This window comes from Heteronotia binoei, chromosome 3 (assembly GCF_032191835.1).
Source record: "Heteronotia binoei isolate CCM8104 ecotype False Entrance Well chromosome 3, APGP_CSIRO_Hbin_v1, whole genome shotgun sequence".
Classification (NCBI taxonomy): domain Eukaryota; kingdom Metazoa; phylum Chordata; class Lepidosauria; order Squamata; family Gekkonidae; genus Heteronotia; species Heteronotia binoei.
In genome coordinates this window covers 131,466,560-131,490,518 of record NC_083225.1, presented here as the reverse complement: position 1 = coordinate 131,490,518, position 23,959 = coordinate 131,466,560, and the positions used below count along the sequence as shown (strand labels likewise).

At 42.9% G+C, this 23,959-nt stretch overlaps 1 protein-coding gene across 2 annotated transcripts; it reads right to left on the bottom strand.

Moving 5' to 3' along the window:
* Positions 1-3,155: 3,155 nt before the first annotated feature.
* Positions 3,156-23,914, bottom strand: GJA5 (gap junction protein alpha 5). 2 transcript variants are annotated; one of them, XM_060234445.1, is made up of 2 exons: positions 23,885-23,914; positions 3,156-4,298 (listed from the first exon to the last, which is right to left on the bottom strand). In XM_060234445.1, exon 2 carries the CDS (start codon positions 4,271-4,273, stop codon positions 3,170-3,172), a length of 1,104 nt encoding a protein of 367 aa, XP_060090428.1. In that variant the 5' UTR covers positions 4,274-4,298; positions 23,885-23,914; the 3' UTR covers positions 3,156-3,169. The 2 variants fall into 2 exon arrangements, with proteins under 2 accessions (XP_060090428.1, XP_060090427.1); XM_060234444.1 differs by lacking the exon at positions 23,885-23,914 and adding an exon at positions 16,245-16,407.
* Positions 23,915-23,959: the final 45 nt, after the last annotated feature.

The following is a 23,959-nucleotide window of genomic DNA, read 5'->3' as shown; positions in this document are numbered from 1 at the left end:
ACTTTGCTTATTTTTTTTCTGTTCATGAGAAAAACATCTTCACGAATAACTGTTTTCAGGCATTTGTATTTTATTTTAGTGAGATAAATTCAAACAGCCACTCCAAGATTTATGAAATTAGTGGTGCTTTAGTCATATTTTGGGCTCATGGTGCTTTCTGAAAGGGCCAGAAGTTGTAGAGAACCTGACATTTAGATAGCATGCTTCAGGCTTCTGAACCAGTGTGAGCCATACAGTTACACAGTATGGTTTCCACTGTCCCAGTGGAAAAAGCATGTATCCACTCAGGAGTTCTTACATGTTAAAAGGTAAAAGGTAAACGTAGCCCCCTGTGCAAGCACCAGCTGTTTTCGACTCTAGGGTGACATTGCTTTCACAACGTTTTCATGGCAGACTCTTTGCGGGGTGGTTTGCCATTGCCTTACCCAGTCATCTACACTTTCCCCCCAGCAAGCTGGGTACTCCTTTTGCCGACTTTGGAAGGATGGAAGGCTGAGTCAACCTGGAGCTGGCTACCTGAACAAGCTTCTGCTGGGATCAAACTCAGGTCGTGAGCTGAGGGCTTTGACTGCAGTACTGCAGCTTTACCACTCTGCGCCATGGAGCTCTTTCTTACATGTTACAATGTCTAAATAATTTCATGGGGAGGTAGTCATGTAGTGTGTTGTAGCAAGATGAAACAGAGGAGTCCTTAAAGACTGACAAAAATTTATTCTAGCTCACAGTTCTGAGTTGCAAACAGTTATGCTAGAATAAATTGTGTTAGTCTTTAACGTTTGTTGGAGCACAAACAGAGGAATCTATGTATTTTTCAATATATCAGGGATATATGTCGATCAGCCTGCACTTTAGATACTGGTTACATATGATGTTAGACCAATTTCTGTTTTTATACCATAACAAATGTATTAGTTTTTAAAAGTCACAGGACTCTGCAGTTCTTTTTATGCAGCACCCTAATGTAGCATGAATTTCACTAAATCTGGCTGTTATACTTGTTATGTTTTTTGAAGGTCAAAGCCTAGGACTGGAGGGGGATTTGTGTGCTTATTCTACTATGTGGTGTTTCAGTTTCCCATACAGACTGTGTGAGAAAAGAGAGGCAAAGGAGCAGAATTCTAGTCCAAACTTTATTAGGACAAAACAAAGCTCAGTTGGTTATCTGAAACTTCTTGAGCAGAGAACATGCAAACTCCCACCTTTCCTCAAGGGCTTGAATTATGGGAAAATTAGGGACTTTGATGAAAGGTTGCTCTAAACACAAACATTCCCCATTTCTTATCACATATTTACTACAAGCACACTGTGGATGTCATCGCTCTTACTTTCCCAAGCCAAGTAAAGGGGAGGGAACGTCTACTCACAAGACAGTCTTTTAAAATAGTAATGGTACTGCATTTCCACACTCTCCCATAATTTGAGCACCATGTGTAACATTATATAACACATTAGTTTTCAGAAAGGGAGACAAAGCACCCTACTATCTGACTACTGGACTTCCTATAATAAGAAGACAATTTAAATTCCCTTATCTCAGTTCTTTTATAAGTAGACTGATCTAAAAGCCATGCCTTTGTGCATCTGAACAGTTTAAAAGGCAAAGCTGGTTTTGGCTGGCTGCTAGTTATCTAGTTGGAATGAACAAAAATGGATGGTGCTTGTTCTTTAGAGATAAATGTCAGTCATACTTGACATCCATCACAAGACAATATTCTTCAGGAGGTAAATTTGAGTTAAATTTGCAAGGGAGAATGACGCTTTAGATCTTGTGTGGCTGAAGGCTTGGCTTCCCTGTTGATCAAAACTGGCATCTTTAGTGAGGTACTGACACCCATGGGACATTGATTTAGGTACCTCAAGGTCAGAAGTAGAAATTTCCATTCCACTATTGCTATGGAAACATAGAAATTTATCATTCAAGTCATATTATAAATGAGTTTCTTGAAGATCTGACTGGACTTCAGCCTGTACTGGAAAGTCTATATAAATAGCTTAGGTGAGACTAAGGTCTCCTTGGATAACATTGCTGTTTGATTGCCTCAACCTCTCCTGGCTCTTTCTTTAGTCACCCAAACTATATACAAAGTAATTCCCATTACTAGGGCCTGTCCTCTTTTGCCAGCACTGCTGCTCTGCACTACTGATGGTTTCCCTGCAACATTGATTCTTGCTTTGCAACTGCCACACAGAAATAGTTTAGAACTTTCTAGAACTGAGGTTGGAAAGTTCCTCCCATCCTGAAAGTATCTTAACTGCTTGAACCTGGGTGTATCCCTGCCAGGTTCCTTAAAATACAAAATGAAGAATGGGATAAAGATTATTAAATAAAACGACAAAAACAAATCCATATGCCACTCGCCTCAAGGTTCCTCCATATTTTTCCTGAGACTGTATTTGTTTCCATGGGAAATACTGCTTCCATCAAATGAAGATTTATGTTAAAATGGCTGTAGTTGCTGCCATATTGAGCAGGTGTTCATCTTGTGCTGTGAGGCTAGCAAACAGTTTTGGTTAGTCAAAGTCTAAAGTGGTTACAAACAGACACATGTATATAAAAATTCAAGTAAAATTAATTGCACATTTACTTTGGATAAGTATGTCAAGCTGGTATCGTTTGTGGGACCAGCATAGAAATCAGTAAAAGTAAAGACATTTATATCAGATAATCTGATATTTCACTTTGCCAAGACAAGAAAAACTTTCACTAGGCTTGCTTTCAAAATCTCTGAAAATTTTTCCAAAGCAGAAATGGAATAGAAAAAGCATAGCCTATTGGTGTTGAGTCTTTAAAGGAGATGTCTTTCAATTCAATGACTCATCTTTATCTAAGAGGACAGAAATAAAGAATGTCATAATATGTGCCAGTCGCATCTCCCTGTTAATTTAATAAGTGATTACACTTTGAAGATATGTGCACATTACACATCTAAATCACATTGAACATGTTATCCATCATACGTCTTGTAATTATTTCTTGGAAAATGTGTTAGTCCCCTTTCTGACAACAATTTATTAAGTGCCTGAGATCAGCTTTGAAATGAGGTTTTTGGAATATGTCAAAAATTTACTTAGAATGAATTGAACTGGAGCTCAGACTGGCAGGATTTCAAAAGCAAAACTGCAGGTATCTGGTGTGGCTGAGAGACGTTTTGTTGCCGCAGAAGGTCCTTCACACTGATAGGTCATCAGATCTCACTTTACTGCTACTGGAACGGCTGGTCCGGCTGGTCCTGCGATTGTCATGGAAGTAGCCGTTAGGGAGTAGGCAAGGGGCAGAGCTGTTGCTGGGTTCAGGATTTTGTGTATAGTTAACCTGGATAAACCGGTTTCCTCCAGCTTCATCCTCTTGGTTGTGAACCCTCTCTGTTGCAAAGTTGGCTGTGTTCTGTTGAGAGGCCATTTTATTACTGAAGGGGCTGATATACTTCCCACCAGAGTTAGCCAGACACTGATTAAAATCCGGAGGAGGAGTGCAGCTTTGTGTAATCTTCTCTTGAGATCCCAGTTCTAGTTTAACAGTGGCTGATCTAGGGTTGCTTTTGCGAGAAGCAGAGATTTTCTGCTTGGCTTTTTTCCATCCCAGGTGATATAGTTCGGCCAAGCTTAAGAAGAGGGACAGTGCAGCTACTGCAAGCATGAAGATGATAAAGATATTCTTCTCCGTTGGACGAGAGACATAGCAGTTTACTGGATGGGGGCAGGGCTCCCGGTGACAGACATACAGTGTTTCAAGGAAGATTCCATATAGCATGTATTGTCCAACAATGAAGGCTACCTCCATGGTAGTGCGAATTAAAATACTGCAGACATATGTGTTCAGCAAAGTGCCCTGAAGGATGATTCTCCCACTTCCTTCCTCCCAGCAGGTCAGCTCAGATTTTTCTATAATGGGGTACTCATGCTGGCGGAAAGAGTCACTGTTTGCCTTTGCTCCTTCTTTGACTTCCTTTATTTTCTTCTTCTCTTCCATGCGTACTGTGTGCATTGCATGGCCCATGTACAACAGGGAAGGAGTAGAGACAAAGATAATCTGAAGGACCCAGTATCTGATGTGGGAGATGGGGAAGGCTTTGTCATAGCAGACATTCTCACAGCCTGGCTGTCGAGTGTCGCACCTGAAGTCAGATTGCTCATCTCCCCATGAAGACTCTGCTGCTGTGCCCAGAACAAGCATCCGAAAGATAAAAAGCACAGTCAGCCAGACTTTCCCCACCACTGTGGAATGCTTGTGTACTTCTTCAAGGAATTCTCCTAGAAAGCTCCAGTCACCCATTTTTGCCCACTAGGAGGAATGGCCACTGAAAAAATATAACAAGAGAGAAAAAGTGTGAGGAAGAGAGGTGAATACAGTTGGTTAATACTTTACTTACTAATGAGGTGGCATTTTAACATCTTTAAGGCTTGGATGTCAGGGCGATCTGGCTGTGACATCTGTCATCCCACTGACTTCCAGGGTTGATTTGGCTGATCTGGCTAGGCAGATGTCCCCTCCCTCGCCACTCCATGTGCATCCCTCCCAAAGCTGTGCACTCAGTGGAAGAGGACAATCATCCCAGATAGGAGTGCACCATTCTTTGGTCAAGGGATACAATAACATTTATTTATTTCTCAAATTTATATCCCGCCCTCTTTGCTGAAGCAGGCTCAGGGTGGCTAACAACATTCAACTAAACAATAAAACAGTAAGCAATAATTAAAAATTTAACAATAATTAATACCAATTAAATAATTTTAAAACAATTTAAAATGATTTAAAACATAAGAACATAAGAGAAGCCATGTTGGATCAGGCCAACAGCCCATCCAGTCCAACGCTCTGTGTCACACAGTGGCAAAAATTTTTATATATACACACACACTGTGGCTAATAGCCACTGATGGACCTGTGCTCCATATTTTTATCTAAACCCCTCTTGAAGGTGGCTATGCTTGTGGCCGCCACCACCTCCTGTGGCAGTGAATTCCACATGTTCATCACCCTTTGGGTGAAGAAGTACTTCCTTTTATCCGTTTTAACCTGTCTGCTCAGCAATTTCATCGAATGCCCACGAGTTCTTGTATTGTGAGAAAGGGAGAAAAGTACTTCTTTCTCTACTTTCTCCATCCCATGCATTATCTTGTAAACCTCTATCATGTCACCCCGCAGTCGACATTTCTCCAAGCTAAAGAGTCCCAAGCGTTTCAACCTTTCTTCATAGGGAAAGTGCTCCAGCCCTTTAATCATTCTAGTTGCCCTTTTCTGGACTTTCTCCAGTGCTATAATATCCTTTTTGAGGTGCGGCGACCAGAACTGCACACAGTACTCCAAATGAGACCGCACCATCGATTTATACAGGGGCATTATGATACTGGCTGATTTGTTTTCAATTCCCTTCCTAATAATTCCCAGCATGGCGTTGGCCTTTTTTTATTGCAAACGCACACTGTCTTGACATTTTCAGTGAGTTATCTACCACGGCCCCAAGATCTTTCTCTTGGTCAGTCTCTGCCAGTTCACACCCCATCAACTTGTATTTGTAGCTGGGATTCTTGGCCCCAATGTGCATTACTTTGCACTTGGCCACATTGAACTGCATTTGCCTCGTTGACGCTCACTCACCCAGCCTCAACAGATCCCTTTGGAGTTCCTCACAATCCTCTCTGGTTCTCACCACCCTGAACAATTTAGTGTCATCCGCAAACTTGGCCACTTCACTGCTCACTCCCAACTCTAAATCATTTATGAACAAGTTAAAGAGCATGGGACCCAGTACCGAGCCCTGAGGCACCCCACTGCTTACCGTCCTCCACTGCGAAGACTTCCCATTTATACTCACTCTCTGCTTCCTATTACTCAGCCAGTTTTTGATCCACAAGAGGACCTGTCCTTTTACTCCATGACTCTCAAGCTTTCTAAGAAGCCTTTGATGAGGAACTTTGATGAGGAAGTCAACAATTTTGGTGCTAGTGTTGATTCCATTAAATTCAGCAATGTTGGGCATCATACTGTAATTCAACTAAAGGCAAGTCGAAATAGAGTTGTTTTACAGGCCTTGTGGAACCAAGCAAGGTCCTGCAAGGCCCTTACTTCTGGAAGTTGGTTCCACCAGTGGAGGGCCGCAATTGAGAAGGCTCTTTCTCTGGTAGCCTTCAGTCTCGCCTCCCTTGGCCTGGGGATTGACAATAAGTTCTGTGATCCAGATCTAAGTACCCTCTGGGGAACATGTGGGGAAAGACGGTCCCTAAGGTAGACAGGTCCTCAGCCATCCCTCTAAGGCTTCCACAAAGTCTACCAAAGAAGCAATAAAACCAACTTCCTTTTGTGTAAAATTTTGTCATTACAGCATGGCAGTGGGATTTCAAAATACCTTCAGAAAAGCAGGAAGTGTAAACTTCACTTTCAGTCTCACCTACACAAATTGCTTCCCACATATTAAAAACATAAGAAGAGTCTTGCTGGATCAGATCAATGGTCAATCTAGTCCAATATTCTGTCTCACACAGTGGTTAACCAGTTCCTCTGGACAGTTGGCAACAGGACATAGAGGCTGAGACGTTCCCCAATATTACCTCCTGCCCTGGCTCTGGGCAGGGCCAGGAGGTAATATTGCCTCTTGCCAGGAGGTAATTGCCAGGAGGTAATAAGCCTCTTTGAGAGGCTTAGTGCCTGAATGTGGAGGTTCCCCTCAGTCACCATGGTTAGTAGCCACTGATAGACTTATCCTTCATGTATTAATCAGCTAATGCTTTAGTTGTTCAATCTACCAATTACAGATGCAATCCTAATAACATTTACTTGGCAGTAAGTTTCATTGACTTAGATGAGATTTACTTCTGAGTATAGCACAACAGAATTAAGTTGTAAAGCTTGGATTCCTGGTTTTTTTTTAATTCATTAATGTATCAGTGTAGATGCATGTTATGTATTGGAACTGGAGTTTGGCCTTAGGGCCAGCAGCGACTTGGCTGAGCTGGAGACCCTAAAACAATAGCCACCTGGATTCAGGAAGGAGGCCCATCAGGGATCGTTAGGACAGCCACTAACCTATAGTTGTGTGTAATGGAATGATGGTAATGGGTTTTTGGGTGGGGAGGTTTGCATGCATATAAGCAGGGCCATTGGTCCTGCCAGAGAGTTCTGTTCCTATCTCACTATGCTGAATCACTGAATAAAGAGTTGAAGTCACTACCTCATGCTTTGAACCCAGTACTTCATACTGGTGATGAAGGTGGGATCCTGGTGAGCGAGGAGCTCCGGTCATTGGCACCGCACCATGCATCGCTGCACTGTGCATCCAGCACCACACAACGCATTGCCACCGCCGGACGACATGACTGCCGCTCCAGGACACTTCAATGAGTTTGACGCCACCACCGAGGACTGGGAATCCTACACCTCCTGCTTCGCTTTCTTCCTGGAGTCTTCAGACATCACGGACGAGGCAAAGAAGCGGGCCACCTTCTTCCGTGTCTGCAGTTGCTCGACATTCGAGATTGCCTGTTCCCTGCTGGCTCTGGCCGACCTCAAAGACACGCCGTACCAGACCATCTTGAACCGGCTTCAAGAGCACTTTGCACCTAAACCCTCCCTCATAGTGGCCCGCCACGCATTCTACAGAAGGAACCAGGCAATGGGTGAGTCAATTATGGCTTTTGTTGCGACTCTCCGAAGGGCGGTCCCCCACTGCAATTTCAGCAACCTGGAGGAGACTGGGACTGGCTAGTGTGCGGCCTCAGGAATGAAAGAATCCAACAGAGGCTCCTTGCCAAGAAGGACACCACGTTCTTGGTCGCGATGGAAGAGGCCCTCGCTTCAGAGGCAGCAGACCAGTTCACCACGGAGGTCCATCTGCCACCAAGCCCATCAGTTTCCAAGAGGGCCACCACGGCAGCCCACCACGTGGAATTGGCTGACAAAGTGGAAAAGGTCTTACAGCTGCCCTGACCTACTCGCAGCTCCTCACACCTGACTGCAACGCCACCTCATGCTGCAATCTCAAATTCCTGTGCCTACTGTGGAGAGCTCCACAAGCAGAGGACCTGCCGGTTCCTAGATGTCCAGTGCCGGAACTGTGGTAAGGTCGTCCACATCGCCTGAGTCTGCAGCTCTAAAGGGACCCAAAGGCGACAAACCATGCACCAGGAGTCAACGGATGAGATGGAGCTCCGCACCATGTCACTCCAACCACTACAGGTACTGCATCTGCCTTGGACACCCCAGATAAAATCAAGGTGACTGTTAAGTTAGAGGGAGCCTCTTGCCTGATGGAATTGGATGCAGGATCCTCCATTTCAATTATTTTGGAGGAGACCCTCAGGAAAATCTGTCCCAACTGATGGCCTCACCTCCGGCCCCCGGGGTTCATCCTCAGAGACTTTTCACGGAACAATAGAAATAAGGGGGTGGGGAAAGTTCCGGGTGTGGTACAGAAATTTTGACGGACTTTTGGACTTGCTGGTGGTGGGTGGCTGACGCACAAGTTTGTTGCGTCTGGCATGGTTCGCGCCTTTGGGGTTTGCAGTCATGGGAGTGCATAGCTTAACCCCCACAGTCTTGGGGAGGGTTTGTGATGAATTTCCGCCCATCTTTGATGGTACCTTGGGCTGTTACAAAGGGCCGCCAGTGTCCCTAGATCTAGACCCCTAAGTGCGGCCAATCAGAATGAAGGAGCATCCCTTTCGCACTCAAACTTAATATTGAGGCGGAACTAGACTAGCTAGTGGCCAAAGGGGTGCTAGAACCAGTGCTCAATACAACCTGGGGAACCCCAATTGTCACCCCCATAAAGCCTAATGGAGATGTTCGCATCTGTGCAGACTACAAGTGTAAGCTGAACAAGGCGCTACAAGACCACGCCTACCCAGTGCCGGTGGTCAATCATGTTCTACCTTCCCTCGCTGGCGTGAAAATCTTTGGCAAATTGGATCTGGCACAGGCATACCAACAACTGCCAGTCGATGAAGCCACCGCCAAGGTGCAAACGATTGTTACACACAGGGGGACATTCAAGGTTAAGAGAATGCAGTTTGGGGTCAGCATGGCCCCGGGGATCTTCCAAAACTTAATGGACTCCCTCTTAAAAGGTATCCCCAGAGTCCAGCCCTTCTTTGATGATGTTCTGACCACCGCCCCGGTGAAGGAGGACTTCATCAACTGTCTCCATGCTATGCTACGTTTTGACCCGGCTGGGCTAAAAGTGAAGTGGGAAAAGCATCTCCTGGGAATCCCGCGGGTCAAGTTCCTGGGATTCTTAGTTGACACAGAGGGCATCCATCCAGCTCCCAGCAAACTCAGCGCCATAGTCGATGCCCCAGAACCCAAATCCAAACAGGAGCTACAAGCATTTTTGGGGCTCCTGAACTTTTATCATTCCTTCCTGCCCCTCAAAGCCATGTTCGTGGGCAGTCCTCGGCCATCACCTCACAGGGAGGTGCCAGTGGCTTATTACTCCCGCACCCTGAATTTGGTCGAACGCAACAACGTGCAAATAAACAAAGAAGCGCTGGCCATCATTGTGGGAGTAAAAAAGTTCCACAACTACCTCTACGGGTGGCCATACACCATTGCCACAGACCACAAGCCCTTGCTGGGTCTACTTGCTCCCAACCGGCAAACCCCCCCAGATACTTTCACCTCGGGTCCTGCACTGGTCTATTTTTCTAGCAGGCTACCAATGCTCCCTGCAGCACAGGCCAGGAAAAGCGATGGGGCACGCCTACGGCCTCAGTCGCCTGCCATTACCTGCCCAAGACCCAGACCCGGTGCTGGCCCACCAGATCCTACTCATCGAGGATCTCCCTGACTAACCACTGCAAGCTGCTGACATTGCCCACCACTTGGGTATGGACCGCATCTTATCCCATGTCCTTGACTCGGTGGGGAGGTGGTGACCTACCAGCCGGACAGACCCCGAATTTACAGCCTTTTCCTCACGCTGGGATGAACTTTCTTCCCACAAGGAATGCTTACTCTGGGGCAGCCGTATGGTGGTTCCCTTTGCCTTGCGTCAATGAGTTTTGAAAGCCCTGCATAAGACTCACTGGGGCATCATTAAAATGAAAGTGCTCACCCGGAGCTATGTATGGTGGCTAGGGATGGACAGTGAGATTGAGGCCTGGGTCAAGTGATGCCAGGCCTGCCAGGAAACCCGGCCAGAACCACCCCGCGCCCTTGTGCAACACTGGGAGTCCACCCGCAACCCATGGTCCTGGTTGCACTTGGACTTTGCGGGCCCCTTCCAAGGGCAAATATTCTTTATTTTGGTGGACTCATACACCAAGCAGTTGGAGGTACTCCCAGTCACTTCCACCTCTTCCCGAGCGGCAATCCGAGCGCTCCGTAGGATTTTCTGCACACACAGCATTCCGGACACAGTGGTCACAAACAACGGAATGGCCTTCACTTCAGAGGAGTTCCAAGAGTTTCTGAGTCGCTACCTCATCAGGCACATCCGATCTGCCCCGTTCCACCCGGCCACCAACGGACAGGTGGAATGGATGGTGCGCACCACAAAAGAGTCTCTCTGAAGATTAATTCATGGGGACTGGGACCACCGATTAGCTGTGTTCCTTTTTGGCCATCAAGTGACCCCTAGAGCTATCACAGGTCATAGGCCAGCAGAGCTTCTCCACCCAGATAAAGCCCCCAAATCTCGGCCATCACCGGAGTGCCAGGAGGCGCCCCAAGGATTTTTTCTGGGAGACTCCATATACGCCCGGAACTTCTGCAGTGGCCCAGCATGGATCCCCGCCCGAGTCGTCTGAGTCACGGGCCCAGTTTCGTATGAGGTCTCGACCAATGGGGGCCAAGTCCTGTATAGACACGTGGATCAACTCTGCCACCGCATGCTCCCTGCTGAGCCAGACGCTACATCGGACACCGCAGAGCAACCCTGGTCAGTGCTGCTGCAGAAGCCTGAGGGAGTCAGCGCCCAGCCAGACCACCAAGAATCAGAGGAACCCCCACCGGGCACCTCCGACATTGGGGACCCTTCAATCACTCCGCTGCCACAGCCTTCCAGCAGCCTGGAACCAGCAGCCCAGACAAGGGAACCAGACTCCTCAGCCACACCCGAGGGGCTTCATCGGTCCAACAGGGAGTGATGGAAACAAGCACATCTTAGAGACTATGTTTGTTAGGTGTTGGGAAACTTTGTGGGGGAGGAGTGTTATGTATTGGAACTGGAGTTTGGCCTTCGGGCCAGCAGAGACTTGACTGAGCTTGAGACCCTAAAACAATAGCCACCTGGATTCAGGAAGGAGGCCCATCAGGGATCTTTAGGACAGCTATTAACCTATAGTTGTGTGTAATGGGATGATGGTAATGGGTTTTTGGGTGGGGAGGTTTGTATGCATATAAGCAGGGCCATTGGTCCTCCCAGACAGTTCTCTTCCTATCTCACTATGCTGAATCACTGAATAAAGAGCTGAACTCACTATCTCTTGGGCGTTCTCATGCTTTGAACCCAGTACTTTATAATGCATGTGATTACTGCCCTATAGCAGTTGTCCTTCTGTAAGCTTAACCTGGGCTTTTGGTACAAGTGAGCGAATGAAGGGCCAGTCTCTCAAGAGCTGTGTTCCACTGTTTCCTCATTTAACCAACTCCCTAGTGGCTTCTTTGGTTAGTTCCCCCAACTATAAAACACCCTTTGCTCCATCTTTTACAGGACAAATGAACTATGAATGAATAAAGAATTCACTTGACAAGGTGGGCAGAGTCCATTCCACTCATGCTGCCTTTTGCTCTTTGGAGAACTGTTTTTGTACAAGGTTCAGGTCTCCCTGCATCAGGGAAGCTAAGACTTCTTCACTTTTTTAAAAAAAACAAAAAAAAACCTTGGAGTAGTAGCTAAAATTGGAGCAGTACTGATATAAATAGCAGTACTCTATGGGTAATATTTTCCCACAAGAAAAGTTATAAAAAGTCCTCAGACCTACAGCACAGAGAGATCTATGTGCTGTAATGATATTAATTTAAATAATGTAAATGTATTGTAATGTAAATATATTAATGTACACAAACCCCTCATAGCTCAGACCTATATGGAATCTTAAGCCAAACCAGCAAGAGACTGGAACCGATTTCTCACCAGAAGAAGAAGAAATTGGATTTATATCCTGCCCTATACTCTGAATCTCAGAGTCTCAGAGTGGTCACAATCTCCTTTACCTCCCCCCACCCACAACAGACATTCTGTGAGGCAGGTGGGGCTAAGAGAGCTCTTACAGCAGCTGCCCTTTCAAGGACAATCCTACAAAAGCTATGGCTGACCCAAGGCCATTCCAGCAGGTACAAGTGGAGGAGTGGAGAATCAAACCCGGTTCTCCCAGATAAGAGTCCGCACACTTAACCACTACACCAAACTGGCTCTCCAGTTTTCAAAGGATCTTGCTTGCCATGGGAAAGAGATGGGGTAAGTCACAGCCCTGCAGCATTGTGAATTCGGTCTGGGAGCTTCTGTATGGAGCGCCAAGCATTTTTTTTCTTTGTAAACAGCCAGTGCAAGGGACTCTAATTTGAATGACTATTCTCTCTCTCTGTGAGTATGGATGTGGAGGAGGGGGTTAAGTCTTCCCCCATTAGATATACCTGAAGCCTACCCCATGGTTGTCATTGAAAGTATCCAACTGATGCTAAAACTGCTAGGCCATTTCAGTCCAGAAAAGTGAAGCTTAACTTGTGTATCTCTTGGCCTCTTTCCACATGGGTCTCCACTATGAAAAGGCTGCAAAAGTCACCTCACATTAGGAAAAGGATTTCATTAATCTGCCCGCATCAATGGAGTCGGGATAATGTTTCTTAATTTGTGAGGAGGATGAAAAATTCAGTGGTGATTGCAATAACACAGGTGCTTATAATATTTATATGTTTACAAGCAGGCCTGTGTGGGAGCTCACAGAAGCACAGCTCCTGAACCTTTCTGAGAGTTCCACCCTCTTTCTGAGAGTTAAGAACATAAGAGAAGCCATGTTAGATCAGGCCAATGGCCCATCCAGTCCAACACTCTGTGTCACACAGTGGCCAAAAGAAATTATATATATATATATATATATATATATATATATATATATATATATATATATATATATATATATATATATATATATATATATATATATACACACACACACACACACACACACACACACACACATACACACTGTGGCTAATAGCCACTGATGGACCTCTGCTCCATATTTTTATCTAACCCCCTCTTGAAGGTGGCTATGCTTGTGGCTGCCACCACCGCCTTTGGCAGTGAATTCCACATGTTAATCACCCTTTGGGTGAAGAAGTACTTCCTTTTATCTGTTTTAACCTGTCTGCTCAGCAATTTCATCGAATGCCCATGAGTTCTTGTATTGTGAGAAAGGGAGAAAAGTACTTCTTTCTCTACTTTCTCCATCCCGTGCATTATCTTGTAAACCTCTATCATGTCACCCCACAGTCGACATTTCTCCAAGCTGAAGAGCCCCAAGCGTTTCAACCTTTCTTCATAGGGAAAGTGTTCCAGCCCTTTAATCATTAGAACATAAGAGAAGCCATGTTGGATCAGGCCAACGGCCCATCCAGTCCAACACTCTGTGTCACACAGTGGCAAAAAATTTTATATACACACATACACTGTGGCTAATAGCAACTAATGGACCTGTGCTCCATATTTTTATCTAAACCCCTCTTGAAGGTGGCTATATCATTCTAGTTGCCCTTTTGTGGACTTTCTCCAACGCTATAATATCCTTTTTGAGGTGCGGCGACCAGAACTGACACAGTACTCCAAATGAGACCGCACCATCGATTTATACAGGGGCATTATGATACTGGCTGATTTGTTTTCAATTCCCTTCCTAATAATTCCCAGCATGGCATTGGCCTTTTTTATTGCAAACGCACACTGTCTTGACATTTTCAATGAGTTATCTACCATGACCCCAAGATCTTTCTCTTGGTCAGTCTCTGCCAGTTCACACCCCATCAACTTGTATTTGTAGCTGGGATTCTTGGCCCCAATGTGCATTACTTTGCACTTGGCCACACTGAACCGCATCTGCCACGTTGACGCCCACTCACCCAGCCTCAACAGATCCCTTTGGAGTTCCACCTCCTTGTTCATTGAATAGTAGGTGCAGCTGCACTTGGCCGCATTGAACCACATCTGCCACGTTGACGCCCACTCACCCAGCCTCAACAGATCCCTTTGGAGTTCCACCTCCTTGTTCATTGAATAGTAGGTGCAGCTGCATAACAATCCCTGGATGAGCTCCACCACCTATTTTTCTACAAAATGGCAATTGCAAAGACTTGTGGAAAGCATCTTCCCTAGCCTCTCCCACTCTCCTGCTTCCTTCTTGCCTTCCCACCCAACAGCCAACCTATATTTATCTGTTTGCCTGTTTTTGGCTTAAGAACATAAGAGAAGTCATGTTGGATCAGGCCAATGGCCCATCCAGTCCAACACTCTGTTACATAGTGGCCAAAAAACCAGGTGCCATCAGGAGGTCCACCAGTGGGGCCTGGACACTAGAAGCCCTCCCACTGTTGCCCCCCCCCCCAAGATTGCTCTCCTTCCCTCTCCCAAAAACTTAATTCCAGGAAAGTCAGGCCCAGTTATGTGGTAACCCATTGCACCAGGCTGAGTGGCCATAGATAGGGAATCTGTGGTAGTTGTTGCCTCCAGGCCTGCCCCTAATGAGTCCCTCTCCATCAGGAGGTGTGACAGGGGAAGGAATGGGACCCATTTTCCAACTGTTTTAGCTTCCAATCCACCCCTACTTCCCATCATGGTTTTGATTTATGAAAACAAAGCCTTGTACAATATGAAAACTGGTCCAAAATGGCAACAGTAGGAATTCGTTTCTTAAACTTGCTTTTACATTTAAAGTTGTTTCTAACTTTAACAAGGAAGTTTTAATCCTCTTTTTTAAAATCAGATTTTTCTGCAAACCTGGAATTTCCTTTGGGTTTGTACAGATACCCCCCACCTGTCCCTAGTTCCATTTTTTGGATCTATTGCTCTACATTCTGTGACCTAGTTAAGAATTAGATATATGATTATATGAAAAACTTGTTGAAGTTAAGCACTTCTTACTATTAATTTTGTTTTTAAATGATGAGGATGCTTGTTGAAAAGAAGGGACACTTAGACCAATTTCCCACTTGCCTTACGCCACTCTCATATTCCTCTTCTCAGCGGGACTTCTGTCTGATTTCACACTATCTGCCCCGGGGCTGCAACTAGCTTTAGCTTTTTCATGCAGCAGACAGAAACTGGTTTTTAGAGGTTTCTGTTTGCCGCGTGAAAAAGCCAAAGCTACTTACAGCCCCGGGACAGATAGTGTGAAATTGGACAGAAGCCCTGCTGAGAATAGGAGTGTGAGAGCGGCATAAGGCAAGTGGGAAATCAGTCCTATTGTCAACAGACTGTCACCTGATGTTACTAATTGTTAGTTTCCATTGGCATGGAAATTGACCTTCTGTGGTTTTATCTGACAGGTTGATGTACCATTTAAAGGTCTGGCAGCATGTAGGCTTGGTCAATTGTACAGGTTCTACCATGAAGTACTGCTTGGTGATATCACTTTCAGGTATTCATTGGAAGTAACATCAGACCAATGGCAATGATGCCAGTTTCCCAGCCAGTGCCCCCAGTTGCTCTGCCAAGCAGCAGCAAACAGAGGTCAACTGGTCTCTGAAGTGGTCTCACTACTACAGGACAATAATTGTATGATAAAGATCTGTGCAGCTAGCCCAGCCTGTTACAGCTGGGATGAGTCCAACTGGAAAGTGGTCTACACTTCTATAACATCTTGTGTGCACCAAAGCAGGTATAGTTTGGAATCAACATAGCTGGGATTCATTGCAAAAAATATAATTGTTTTTTTAAAACATCAACAACACTCCGACTGAAACCAGTGAGATACTTAAATATTATTAAGGGATACTATGTGTGTCATTACTCCACAAAAAGCTGAGTATCTCAGTCTTTTAAAGAATATAGAAATATATTATAAGATGTAGAAAAGTGTTTAGCCTTGACATATGACTTATAACTTGAACGTTCACATCCATACTTAAGAATATATCTGTGCAGAATGTGCACCAGCTGAAGGATATAACAGGAGGATAATGTTAAGTGGCAGATAATGACTTTGTGTGTGTGTGTACAGGAGGCTAGCTGGCACCCCAGCTTGGTGTTAGGCTTAGTTTTACTTAGCATCTTTATCAGTGACTTCAAAGCTGAGTTAACTGGCATGTAACTAACCTTGTAAATCTTACGGCTGGTACTAAATTAGGAGGTGTTGGATACATCAGTGAGGACAGCCAAATAATATAGAGCAACCTAGATAGATTAGGAAATATTGGCATTGCATTAGTGCATGTGGTGGTTGGACTGTAACTTCATTTTCCCAAGTTCTGTTAAGTATGAAGCCAATAAAAAGGAAAACTTACAAGGGAGTAAAATTTTGAGGGACTGAAGTAGTAGCAGCAGGCAACAAGCACAATGAAACTGAGGAATAAAATACAGTGTGCTCAGAAAGGGCACATAAAGATTTCTTTACAATATACAGAAAATGGTTGATTACATATTTGCTTTTGGGATAGAGTAATCTCCTTCCTAACCTTTTCTGCTCCTACTCTGCCCGTTTCCCAATTTCATCCCTCACACATTCCAATTCTGAAACATTTCCCTTCTGAGAAATGCTCTGTTTCAGTAGTATGAGTTTTCATATATTGATACAGATTGAAGATTCAAAAAAGAGAAAAATGCACAGCATTTGTCCTCCAGTAGCCTATCAGTAAATATGCATAAAAAGAGACATAATACAGATTAACAGATAGTGATCTTTATGTGCCCTTTCTGAGCACACTGCATCTTGCTCCTTTCATTATGCTTGTTGCCTGCTGCTACCACTTAAGTCCCTCAAAATTTTACTCCATTGTAAGTTTTCCTTTTCATTGGCTGCATACTTAACAGAGCTTGAGAAAATGAAGTTACAGTCCCCTCTCCCCCCCACTTGAGCTTTCTTCATGGACTGAAGGATTATTTTGGACCTAGAAGTAAATTCCCTCTGATAAAATTGATCTCATGATTCCCCCTTAAAATAGAGGCATTGTGTGACCTGTAGCATTGATGTTTGTGGTACAGGTGAGGTAACAATGGAGATCAGTTCAGTTCAGTTCAGCTTTATTACGGTCAAAGACCAGAACTTAAATACCCATGGATAAAATGCCACATAGGGCAATAAACAGTATACAAACCATCAGGATACAATAAAATAATTGTTACATGCATATTAAAGAAATAAAATGTTAAAATTCCACTACTTGAGCTAATAAAGATTTTCTTATCCCTACAGCATGCCACCCAAATCTAGCTACCTGATAAATAACATCAGGATGCCAGTCTGAAAGAAGTCTTCTCAAAAGGCACAGTCTTTGTCAATGGGGGGGTAATGTTGTGGCCAAGGGAAGAGATTCACAAAGCTTGTTATAGGCCTTACAGTCAAAGAAAACATGTTCTAAAGATACTATGCCTTCCCTGCAACATGGGCAAAGCCTTTCCTCATAGTAGATTTTTTTATACCTTCCTTCAAGAACTACTGTGGGAAGTACATTGCAGCGCATTAGCGTGAACATTCTTATATTCTTGGTTAGATAGGAGGGAAAGGTAAGGCATGGGAGTTGCCCTGATGGTGGGTTCTATAAGGATTCCCTTTTTTCCTGTTTTGCTCAAATCATGTTGCCTTGCAATATCCAACAATCTCTGTTTGACCGTAGCCTTGGTTTTCTCATAATCCAAAGAATACAGGAATTGCTTTGAGAAGCCATAAAAAGGCAATTTCTTGTCCAGGGCCTTTATCCATGGAGAAACAAAAGAATCTAAGGATATTAACCTTGTCAGCCTCATTGGTGAAAATACCAGTTTTAACCAGTACAGGATCACCGCTAACCACAACCTTGCCTCCACTGTGAACATACCTGTTTCAAGGTGTGTAAGAGCATTTGGGACACTGTTAGCTACTTGTAGGATTGTTCTCAAGAATTTAGACTGTATCCAGTTCCCTAATATCTGAAGTGATGTTAATGGGGGCTCAACATCGCTGTTTATTTTGGTGCCACAGCACAAAGTAAACAGATTAATCCCAAAGTTGTTATGAGGGGGAAAGCACTAGTCTGACCTACACAATGTTCACTAATAATGATCTAGTTTTGTTGAAAAGGTTGCTATTCTTGCATTTCAACTGGCTGATGCTAAGCAAAAGTTCATGGATAAATATGTATGTCCTGGATGGCCTCCAAGATTCATAGGATGTCCTATGAACATGGGTCTGAATTTGTGCTTCTTGTCTGATTGAGCAAGCGTTCTCATGGCAGATATGGCTAAAACAATACTACTTAATTATTTATTATAGATAAGTAGGTGTTTCCTATTTATTTGCTTCATTTATATGTCATTTCTCCCCAAGGTAAACCCAATGTGACTTACATTGTTATCCTTATCTCCATTTTATTCTCACAACAACGTTATGAGGTAGGTTAGACTGAGAGTGGGTAACTGGCCCAAGGTGACCCCAGCAAGTTTCCATGGCAGAGCGGGATTCAAACCATGGCTGCTGGATCTAATCCTCTGTCCCATTTTTTTGGCCTTCAGCCTCAGAGCAATCAAACCCAAGACACACATAGCACAATTCCTGAAATTCTCTCTCTCACTGCGTAACTGTACATTCCTTCTTTCTAATGCCATGAGACAGACCAGACAAGGACAGAAGAGCAGAATGGTGTGAAATGCCACCTCTGGGGCAAAACAAAGACAAAGGGATTGGAGGAGGAACTATTTTATATTCTGGTATGTCTCAATTTCCCCCCAGCAAAGTACTGACATTCCAAAGGGCAAAGTTTGGGGAGGGGGGGGAAATAAAATGTTAGGTGGTAAAAAGAAAGATATATTTGTTGCAATGAGAATAGTTCCTAAGTGACCAGGATTTAGAATCTTGTCATTTTGAACTCTGAAGTTAGGAATTCTCCCAGCATATCAAAATTCAGATAGGAAAGTGATGGCAGAAATAATATCTTGTCAGAACTAGTTTTTTCTTAATAAAACAAATACAAATGCATTTGTTCTGTTATTTCGATTGAAATAGGGGTGAGGTTTTTTTTTTATCATTGCTTTAAGCTGCATATTAGAAAATGTGTTAAAGACAATAATTGCCATATATTTTAGAGTTAAATGAGATGTACTTTCCATGAATCAGCACTGTTACATTTTAAAATTAACTATTAGATAATATTCAGAGAAGGGAGGATAATATTCATTTGTTTTCCAGATTCCTAATAATATGAGTTGCACACATGTTGATGAAGGGACAAAACTGATTAGGCCAAATTGTAAACATGCTAGTCTAATCAGTTTTCCTCTTAAAGTATATTACAATATAATTGAGCTGAAGGATACTGAAGACAGCAAGAATGCCTTGCATGTGCCTGTTTACTTAACACGTTTTATGAGTATTTCTTCAATAAAATGGCCCAACCAGAGGGCTACCAACCTCCAGCCCTTGGAGATCTCCCAAAACCAGGGCTTTTTTGAGCAGGAATGCATAGCAATGCAGTTCCGGCTGGCTTGGCATCAGGGGTGTGGCCTAATATGCAAATAAGTTCCTGCTGGGCCTTTTCTTCTAAAGAATCCTGTGTGAAACAATGATAATGTTAGGGTGCATGGCCTAAAATGCAAATGAATTCCAGTTATCAGTACCAGAAGGCCACAGCACCAGTGGAGTCTGATAGCATCCTGAGAAACAGAACCAAAGATTCAACTATGAAGGCTAATTTTCTATAGAAATTAAAGTAAAAGGTTTAGCAGGGGACTAAGGCTGAATCCAGGCCCTAATTTCATTACAGAGTTAAAAATAGAAGCAGACCAAACTGTTTTTAATTGTTATATTACTGAATATTGTATTTTAAATGTATAATTAATGTTTTATTGCTATTTTATTTTTGTGAGCTGCCCTGAGCCTCCTCAGAGGGGAGGATGGGGTATAAATCTAATAAACCATAAACCATTCTGGATTCTGTTTTCAGCACAAATAGCCTCCTGAGAATTTAGAATGCAGCCAGCACAAATATCAGTGCTTCACATGAGCAGCAAGAATCTTGCTGTGGAAATCAAAGTTTTATGGGTATTTCAAAGTTTTATGGGTTTTCTTCCCCTTGCAGACTGGACCGGATCTACATGTTTTTTGAGGGGGGGGCAAAATTAAAAAATGGTACCCTCTTATGGACCATTCTATCTTATGGTCCCATAGAATACAATGGACTCCATACCCAATTTGGCACCCCCCTCCGTTGGCACCCGGGGCAAGCACCCCCCTCTGCCCCCCCCCTAGATCCGGCCCTGCTCACAGGCATTTGAGTTCCCCACATTTTATGAATTTTCCCCTGACAACAAACTAATAGCTCACCTATATCTCTAATAGCCATGCAGCATCCGCCATGAAGATACAAAAACAAAAAAACCAGTAGTGGGGCCACACTAGTTTAGTGTGCAAGATTCTGCAAACCTGAGGGACACCCAGTAGCTGCAATGTCTGTTCATATGTCAATGTTTATCTGTGTGAGAGAGAACAAACAAATAAAAATATAAATGTATATGGACATTTAGGCACTTTGCTCACAGGAAAACCTGTGGAGTCATGTTGTATGCTCTTGTTACATGTATACAGCAATCACATGGGCTTTATTATCCCTTAAAGCTCAAAGCTCTTCCTCCAACATTATCTCAGAGCTATAAACAGCTTTCTAAGTTAGGCAAGTTTTATGGGTAGACTAAGTACACAGCGTAAGCCTTAGTGAGTTCCATAGTGAGTTCAGCCTAAGCCTTAGTGAGAACCATAGTGAGTTCATGGCAAAGATTAAAGTTGTTTCAGGGACTTCCAGTTCATTCTCTTATGCCAGCTTTCTTACAGTAATTCATTCTCCCTCACTCCCTCTGTGAAAAGTCTACCCACAACATATGGTCTAATTAAGTAGAACAAAGAGATACAGGAAATATTGACATGTGTAGACAGCAGCTTCGATCCAAAGTAGTGTAAGCTGAGCTCAGCAAGAAGAATGGAACTTTCCCACCTCCTCTTTCTTTCTGTAGGCCACTATGTCCCTCCCTAAGGCAGATCCCAAGGATCAGGGAACTCAAGGAACATGGCTGAGTGCAATGGAAGTGTGGCATCTAGAAATCACTGCTCCTGCTGGTAGAGATGCCCTCCTGTTAACAGAGTTTGGATCCAAGCCAGTAACATCAGAGCTGAAAGCATTAAATGATTTAGCAGTGTAGTTAACTATTAAACAGAGATTACAAAGGTAAATTCTAGTTGGCTTTCTACCCACCTCTTCTGAACAGGGCTCCTGAGCACATCAGCATTTCTGTCAACCTTGTATAACATGTACATTATATAATTACACAACAATGGACTTTCTCCATAATAAAATATTTTTTCAGAATTAGTCCGGAGCTGTTCACTTGAATCCCAAGTGAATGGCCAAGTGGGTCTCCCTAGTCTGACACTCTTAACCACTACACCACATTGACTTTCATTTCAACCTGGCTCTTAACTATTTGGAAAATAGCCACGCATTCAAAGACATTTGCCATCAAAATTGATAGATGAGAATTCTAAGACCTCCTTTGGAAGCAAACTCATTTTAACTCTGAAGGTTAAAAGGCATGATCCATCAGGCTTTGGATTTGACCTGGGATTTGTTGAACTAGGAGGTTGTTTAATATCCTTTGATGGTTAAAGTACATAAGAAGTATTTATTCTCTCAGGTTCTTTCATATTCTTGGCACAAGTCAAAATAAGTCTTATAATATTTACAATTCAGAAAACTGTATTAACTTTATCTCTAGATGGACTAGAGATCTTAATACTGACAACTCACAATTTTACTGCTTTATTAATCACAGTGTTTAGTGTGATAAATTCTGGGTTCACTTATTCACACTGACAGATGCAAATCTATTAAATGGGACTTAATTCCAGGAAAATGTTTTTAGGATTGCACTGACATGCAATCTTCACTTGTGTTCTAGATACAGGGGCACTGTGAAATTTGGTAGCTTTGTATATGCTCAGAGGCTTTCTTCAGTACCCTTTCACATATCACATATCCCATGCATCTGAAGAAGTGTGCATGCACATGAAAGCTTATCCCCAGAATTAAACTTTGTTGGTCTTAAAAGTGCTCCTGGACTCAAAAACGTTCCCATTGTTACGTATTTGCATTAAAAACAGCACCAAGTGTGAACATTATTTGTCCCTTTCTTCAATTAAAACTTGCTAAATCAACACCTGAATTCGAGAGTAATATGGGAATACTTAACTCAATCACTTTTTGTGTGTTTGTGTGTAACCTTTGAGCTGCTCTTATAAGGGAGATTCATGTGAACCTTGTTCCTGTGAAAAGTCTTTCAAATAGATGTAACATGAATAAAATGAACTCAGGTTTGTTAAATTTGGAGGCCAGGGATACCTATGTGGATCATTTTAACATGGTAAAAAATGGTTGTTCAGATTGAATTGTAAGTTAGATCCATGTAACATTTTTGGTCTACTGCAAAATTGTATGTGTGTTGTTTTTTATCTCATAAAATTGGTTCTTATGAAACTTCACTTTTTTTGCTTCCTGGTTATTATAAATGCTGACAATTTATTTTAGTGGGCTTACAGAATACTCATTACCTTTTTCAATCAACCTTGCTCCACTTACAATTAGGATTTACTGAAAAGGGGGAAAAATTCCTTAGTATTTTGGAGGAAAACTAATTATATTAATCCACCATAACATGGCCCAATTGCAGACTGAATCTGCAACCATATTTTCATCAGGGTCTCTGGTGCAACTGCTTTTGCTGGACTTGTCCAAATGGGATGCAGCCCAGCCTATACTATGTTTATATGCTATCAAAGCTAAAGAACGTTTGGGATGCTGAACTTTGTGGAAGATAGAGAACATGTAGCTTAAAAAATCCTAAAATTCTTTCAGATACTAAAATATTTATACAGTTACTTCTGGAAGTTAAATCTCAGAACTTTAGAATAATCTTTTTTTTTGTATTTATAATCTAATGTTCACTTAGCTCCCATAAGCCAAGTAACCTATAGGTTTAATAGATATAAAATATACCACCTTGTTTGCATTATGATTAAGAACTGAGGATATGACATAATTTAGCAATGTTTAATTGAAGAAAGGGACAATTAACGTTCACACTTGGTGCTGTTTTTAATGCAAATACTTAGCAATAGGAACAAATCGTATGATTACAGGCCATGAAGAAAATCACTTTCCCAAAACAAAGATGTAGCAGTGAACTTTATAATAGTCATTGCAAAGAATGACAAATATATGTTCTTCACCAATATGGTGCTTTTAATGTTTGCATTCTTTGCAAACATTTAGGTAGCAATCCTATGTATATTTATGTGAATATAAACCCTAATGAATTAGGTGAGATCTGCTTCTGAGTAAAGGTGCCTATGGCCTGGCTTTTAGTCTTTTGTTGTTCTGAAAAAGAGGGAAGCAATTTCTCCCATTCTCACAAAGGCAGAATGCAATTTGGGTGGCCATCTGATTTGCAAGGATAACACAGCACAAACAATCATGCCTTCAATGAATGGAATTTACTTAAATCTGATAAAACAGAATATTATGATATAACATTACCCTCCCCCTTGCATAATATGCATTCATCTTCTAAAAAAATTCCTTTGCAATGTGTAAAAGTGCCATCCTAAACAAATTACCTCCTTTTAAGCCCATTGACTTTAATGGACTTTGAAGGGTGTAACTCTGGGTGGTACCAAGAAGGAGATATATGAAACAAGATGGACAAAAATGGTTACTTACTACTAATAATTTAGCTTTTATCTAAATTTCAAGGCTACTGGGAACATACCTCTCTATCCAGCCTGAATCGTCTGG

Bases quoted from the DNA above. Each gene is read 5' to 3' on its own strand.
- GJA5 (XM_060234445.1), bottom strand. From the start codon at position 4,273: ATGGGTGACTGGAGCTTTCTAGGAGAATTCCTTGAAGAAGTACACAAG.